This window comes from Arachis ipaensis, chromosome B06 (genome assembly GCF_000816755.2).
Source record: "Arachis ipaensis cultivar K30076 chromosome B06, Araip1.1, whole genome shotgun sequence".
NCBI classification, from domain to species: Eukaryota; Viridiplantae; Streptophyta; class Magnoliopsida; order Fabales; family Fabaceae; genus Arachis; species Arachis ipaensis.
The window spans coordinates 10,055,168-10,061,374 of NC_029790.2; the positions used below are offsets into that span (position 1 = coordinate 10,055,168).

Consider the following 6,207-nt stretch of genomic DNA (forward strand, 5'->3'; position numbering starts at 1 on the left):
AATGACACATAATAATATTACAAATTGAGAATATTTTTATTAAAAATTTAAAAAATTTAAGTTTTCAATGTATTTATTTTGCAGTTATTAAACGAAAAAATTTAAAACCTTCCACTAATGATAAGTTTGTCATGTGCCTTTAAGACACATGTTAGCTAAACCCAAATTATTATTATTATGTTATATATATTTTGTCTCTACTATCAAAATTTTTTGGATTCGTCACCAGATTTAATCATAGTACATATTTTTTCCAAATTGGAGACATAGAAATCTTAAAGTTTATCGAAATATTATATATAAAGTTATAAAATTAAAATTAAATAAAATAATTTTGTATTATTATCTTCCAAATATTGCTCTTAATTATGTCGTATCATTTAACGTTTTGACTCGAGTTATGAACCGAATTTGCAGTTATTCTGCAAATAGAAACTTGTCAAGGCATCGTGAGCTATATTCCACGGCCATTGACTTTTAAAATAATTTTGGCAGGTAGAGATGATACTTCAAGTTTCAACAGCTTTGTGTGGACCGTGAACAATAATGAAAAGAGTTAGTACATGAATTAAATAAATGAATAAAATTAATTTGAAATCATCCTACAACAAAGTAAAAGATAAATAAATAAATAGAACCGTAAAACCTGAAGTTGGTAATTGGTAAATAATAACAATTGACAGAAGATGCACAGATTTTACGCATGCAATTGCAAACAGGTAAAGTGGTAAACTACGCCAGCAAGTCCACATTAGTTAACAGAATAAACTATGGCTATAATAACCTGATTATTATTCAAAGCACGATTATTATTCAAAGCACGATTTTATACTCCTACTACTTAAGATAGATTCATAGATCCATTGAATTTGAAAAAAAGAAATGCGTAAAGTTAATGAAAGTTTGAATAAGTAAATTGTAGATGTCATTTCAAGTAAAGTCAGGGTTGACATGTGGTGGGCCTTAGCCAATAAAATTAAATGATGCTGAGTGGAGAGTTTAATCCTTAAAAACAAAAAGTGGAGGTGGCAATTAGAAGTGATTTAATTTAAAATTAATATTTATTTAAAATTCATAAATTAAATAAAATTAATCTCATTTTAGAGAAAAAATACTAAAAATCAATAAAATTTTATTATTTATAACTATCTTGATGGAATAATTAAAAATAATATAAAGTTTAATTAAATTAAAATTAAACATTAAAATAATAAATTTTATTTTTAATTTTAAATTATTATTTATGATATATAGTTTCAAAATGTTAATATATCATTTTTTTAGGATTTTAAAATAAATTTTAGATAAAAGGATAAATTGATGTTTGACTTTTTAGTTTATAAATATTTAAATTTTTGAAAATTTGAAAATACATTTAAGTCTTTAATTTCTTTAAAATCTGGATATATCGATTTTGGGTTTAATTTATTTCATTTTAAAAACTCTCTTACATATGTATTCGTATTGCCCAGATTAATACAAAGAGAGTCACTTTTGATTTTTTTATTAGATTTGACAGGGTCAAGTGAACAGAAAAATTGATGTGTTCAAGTTTTAAAAAATTTAAGAACTTAAATATATTTTTAAATCTTTAAAAACTTAAATGTCTACGAACTAAAAGATCAAATATCTCTTTATCTTTCTTTCTAAAATTTAACTTAAAACTAGTAAAGATACTTTTATAAATTATGAAATGATGTATATTACATTTCAGTAATATTACATGTACACAAAACTAGTTATATGTAAAAAAAAAAGGAAAAATTATTTTAAAGGACCGTTAGGAAGATTTAATTATTAAAAAGAACTTTTAATATCAAAATTATTAAGAAGGACTAAATTTTTTTATAACATTTAAGAAGAAAAATCAAATCTTTTTATAAGGAGATAAATATATTCTTAACTATTTGTTTATTTATTTTTTATAATCTTTAATATATGTTGTTTGATTCTCAACATAATCAAGATTAGTAGTTGAACTAAATTGAATCCGCATGAATAACAGCGCATTACCAATTACTACCAAAATTCCAAAATCAATAAGCATTCCAGTTCAAAGCAAGTCAAGGCACCTGCACCGCTTTATCCTACGCACCATCTTCCTTATCCTGCGCATATCCGGCGAGATCTTCAACTGCATCCTCTTCCTTCTCAGCTGCACAGCTTCCCTATTTCGATTCCAGGTTCTCACCGATCTATCACGCACTCTTCAATGTCACTTTGCCTGTCTTCTTTATTTATTTATCTTTTTTGTGTGGTAATCTCTTCGCTTTTGTCATGATATATATATATGGATGAGCATTTTTGTCACTGGAATTGATTCCGACCTGTGATAATTGGTTTCGTTTTAGATCGATCTGGAACTGTTTTTGCTCTCATTGGCGGAAACTAATTTGGTTCCGATTGATTCCTTAACTGAGGTTTTTTTTTTGTCCGCAACAGTGAATTATGGTGTCAAATTTTCATGAATCACTTGAATTACTCTGTTAATTACGGATCACGGATAAGATGCAAATAGTTTTGCTAGAACTAATATTTAATTTTATGGTTCCTAGCATTTATAAGAGTACGGTTATTGCATAATCTGATAGCATCTTGGTCTTTTATCATATTAGATTAATGGAGTAGGTTTTCCATTAATGGTTCAAAAATCAAGCTATTGCGAAGTCTAACATTTATTCAATGGAATTAGGACATACGAGACATACAAATTCATTTCATTCTTTGTTGCTTTGACTTGTTGGAAGTTGCAGCTGTTGCCATGATCTATCTCCCTCTAGCGATGAACCTCTGAATTGATTTATTTATTTATTTTATTGCTTTTTATATGTTATCTCTACTATATATTCAAGATTAAAATGAACTATTTACCAGTACAACTGATGGATATATGGATTGTTGTCAGCAGGAGGAATCATGAGTTGTTTCAGCTGTTGTGAAGGCGATGACTTGCACAATACTACTGATAGTGGAGCGCCGTTTGCTGTGAAAAATTCAGCAGGTAAGCTAGAGGATTTCACTGGGAATAATTACACGGTGGTCCCAGCTCACAAAAATACTCTCAATTAATCATGCATCGTTGAGTGACATTGCTATGTTTCAATCAGATCAAACATGTAATATGGGGTTAAGTCAATTAAGTTCCATATTATGATAAATTTTTGCGTTAATTTGTTTGATTTTAAAGTACATGCAAGTGCATTTGATGCAATTAATGTATAAACTGTGTTGTGCAGGAAATGATGGAAATCATCATGCTTCAGAAACTGCAAAGCAGGGTGCTCAAACTGTTAAAGTTCAGCCCATTGAAGTTCCTGCTATACCAGTGGATGAACTAAAAGAAATTACAGATAACTTTGGGGAAAATGCTCTGATTGGAGAGGGTTCCTATGGAAGAGTATATCATGGTGTTCTTAAAAGTGGGCAGACTGCCGCAATAAAGAAGTTAGATGCCAGTAAACAGCCTGATGATGAATTTTTAGCCCAGGTATGTGCGCAACCTAGGCTTACTATGAGCATATTGAAGTTGTTCAAATCTCATAAATTGTTCGGGTTTTATGCTTTCAGGTTTCGATGGTTTCACGGTTGAAGCATGACAATTTTGTTCAATTGCTTGGTTATTGTGTTGATGGAAACTCCCGTGTTCTTGCTTATGAGTATGCATCTAATGGGTCTCTGCATGATATTCTACACGGTATATGGTTTTCCTTTTCTATTGGCTGAATTAGAAAATGGTAAACATGCATGAATGAAATGACTATATTATGGATTTTAACGTTAGTTTTCTTTTCATTGCCATGACAGGCAATGACTACTTGCGAGATGATTGGTTTTACTCTCCTTTTGTAATATATTGTTGTGTTAATCATTGTCATTTACATGCAGGCAGAAAAGGTGTTAAAGGAGCAAAACCTGGTCCTGTTTTGACCTGGGCACAGAGAGTTAAAATTGCTGTAGGGGCTGCAAAAGGGCTTGAGTACTTGCATGAGAAGGCTGATCCCCACATTATCCACCGGGATATCAAGTCAAGCAATGTTCTAATATTTGATGATGATGTCGCAAAAATTGCAGATTTTGATTTGTCAAATCAGGCCCCTGACATGGCAGCACGTCTTCATTCCACCCGTGTCCTTGGAACCTTCGGTTATCATGCACCAGAGTAAGATCTGCATATCAATTCAGTTTCACTAGATATGGATTGAGTCTCATGCTTTATGTTAGCCCAAGCAATATTCTGGGTTGCTGATTTTGAGCGTAATTGCTGAATAATTATCCGAAAAATAATAGAAAATTTCCCTTCTGCCATAGTTAGAAAAGAGTACCAATTCCTATGACTTCTTGTGTGGTTCAAGTTCAGCTAAGAATCTAATAATCAGTGTAGAGAAATGAAATGTTCGTTTTGTGTATTGTGTCCTGGAATAAATTTACTTTGCCTGCTTTATACAATGATCAGTCCACTTATAAATTACAATTGCAGATATGCAATGACTGGGCAATTGAATGCTAAGAGTGATGTATACAGTTTTGGTGTTGTCCTTCTGGAGCTTTTGACAGGAAGAAAACCTGTTGATCATACATTACCACGTGGGCAGCAGAGCCTAGTTACTTGGGTAAGTCTCCCCTTGCCCAAAACTTAGAATGTATAGGCCAGCTAGCTGATCCCAGTAATTGATGTATTTCAGGCTACTCCAAAACTCAGTGAGGATAAAGTCAGGCAGTGTGTAGATGCAAGACTAGGAGGAGAATACCCCCCCAAAGCTGTTGCTAAGGTGCTCAATGTGTTTTACTATAGGTTTCCTTGTTTTTCATATTATGCAATATTCCTTGCTGAGGTGTCGTGTACTGTTTCTGGTACCATGTTATTGCAATACACACTCATTTGAAATATATACCTACATATTAGAAAACTAATCAAAAGTAGCTTACAAAACATACCTGTGGATTTCTTTTCTCCTCTGTAGTTAGAAGTTTGTATGCATGAAGCTACTAGTTGAATCTTAAACTTTATTGCATCAATAGGAATGCAATGGCTTCATCTCTATAGTGTTCTCGTTTCAGAAGCTAATAGCAATTACGTGTATGGAGAATGAGGAAACCTTTGTAGGAACCTCATGACACTGCCATTGGTCATTGTCCGTTTACATGAGTATACCAACGTTAATGTATAACACCATGATGCTTGGTTTTATTACAGTTGGCTGCTGTTGCTGCACTGTGTGTGCAATACGAAGCTGATTTCAGACCAAACATGAGCATTGTAGTCAAAGCTCTGCAACCTTTGTTGAATGCACGACCTGGCCCTGCTGGTGAAACACCAAACTAAACTGTCTATATCTCTTTGTACCTCTATCTGTGAGTATGTGCACATTTGCTTGCAAAATATAAGAAAAAGACTGGTTCAGAAGCTGGTGGTAAATTTCTCAAACAACAAACATGGTTCCCATTGTTTACACTGCATTCATTTTGTTCATAATCCATGAGGGTTTTTTGAGGTATACTTGCTTCTTTTATTTATTTATTAATTTTTTTGTTGCTTGTTTACATACCTTTTTTAAGTGTCCCCTTTTGCGGGTTATTGCCTTCTTACCTGAAACTCTTGGGGAACTGCAAAACAGAAATGAGAGTGCGCAGAGTAAATAGGCATAGCATGTCATTGCCGTATTTATTCTTCGGAAAAGAGAGTGAGAATGGGCAAATCCTATTCTTGTAAATTAATTCTTCAACTTTTTGTTAAAGCATCTGTATGTGAATTTCGCTCTTCATCAAGAGCCAGCCAGCCTTTTGTGAGTTCCATTGTTGTGCTTGAATGATATTGTGAGCTTCTCCCTCGAGCAGAAAAAACTGGGTGGATATTTTTGAGATCCGTGATGCAAAGAATTTTACATGAACCCGGGTATAGGCATCTAGGTCCTCCGATCTCCACATTTAAGTGTGCTCTCATAAGAACTATCGCCTCAGTTCGTCGTGTTGTGTTATTCACTTGTTTTCCTCTGAACTTGACGGTGCTTTCAACAGCGATTATTTCAATTTCCATTCCCATGGCATTGCCATTTTTATATTAAGAACAATGACTTATTTTTTTGTATTTTTTATTTTGATTTTTTAAAACTAAGCAAAAGTTTAGATGGAAATCCCCGAATCTCAAGGATTTGTAGAAGGAACTACATATTCCACTAATAATGAAGTCGTCAATTCTCACGTTGGTCA

General features: G+C 32.6%; 1 protein-coding gene across 2 annotated transcripts; it reads left to right on the forward strand.

Moving 5' to 3' along the window:
- LOC107646028 (pto-interacting protein 1) lies at window positions 1,956-5,776 on the forward strand. Of its 2 annotated transcripts, none has more exons than XM_016350212.2 (8): window positions 1,956-2,183; window positions 2,909-3,001; window positions 3,237-3,487; window positions 3,568-3,694; window positions 3,886-4,159; window positions 4,478-4,610; window positions 4,683-4,769; window positions 5,195-5,776. In XM_016350212.2, exons 2-8 carry the CDS (start codon window positions 2,917-2,919, stop codon window positions 5,321-5,323), a joined length of 1,086 nt encoding a protein of 361 aa, XP_016205698.1. In that variant the 5' UTR covers window positions 1,956-2,183; window positions 2,909-2,916; the 3' UTR covers window positions 5,324-5,776. The 2 variants fall into 2 exon arrangements, with proteins under 2 accessions (XP_016205698.1, XP_016205697.1); XM_016350211.2 differs by having other exon boundaries at window positions 1,981-2,183; window positions 2,906-3,001.

Coding starts and splice junctions, on each gene's coding strand:
- LOC107646028 (XM_016350212.2), top strand. CDS start 2,917: ATGAGTTGTTTCAGCTGTTGTGAAGGCGATGACTTGCACAATACTACT. Junction 3,488..3,567: donor ATGATGAATTTTTAGCCCAG/GTATGTGCGCAA, acceptor TTATGCTTTCAG/GTTTCGATGGTTTCACGGTT. Junction 4,160..4,477: donor TTCGGTTATCATGCACCAGA/GTAAGATCTGCA, acceptor TTACAATTGCAG/ATATGCAATGACTGGGCAAT.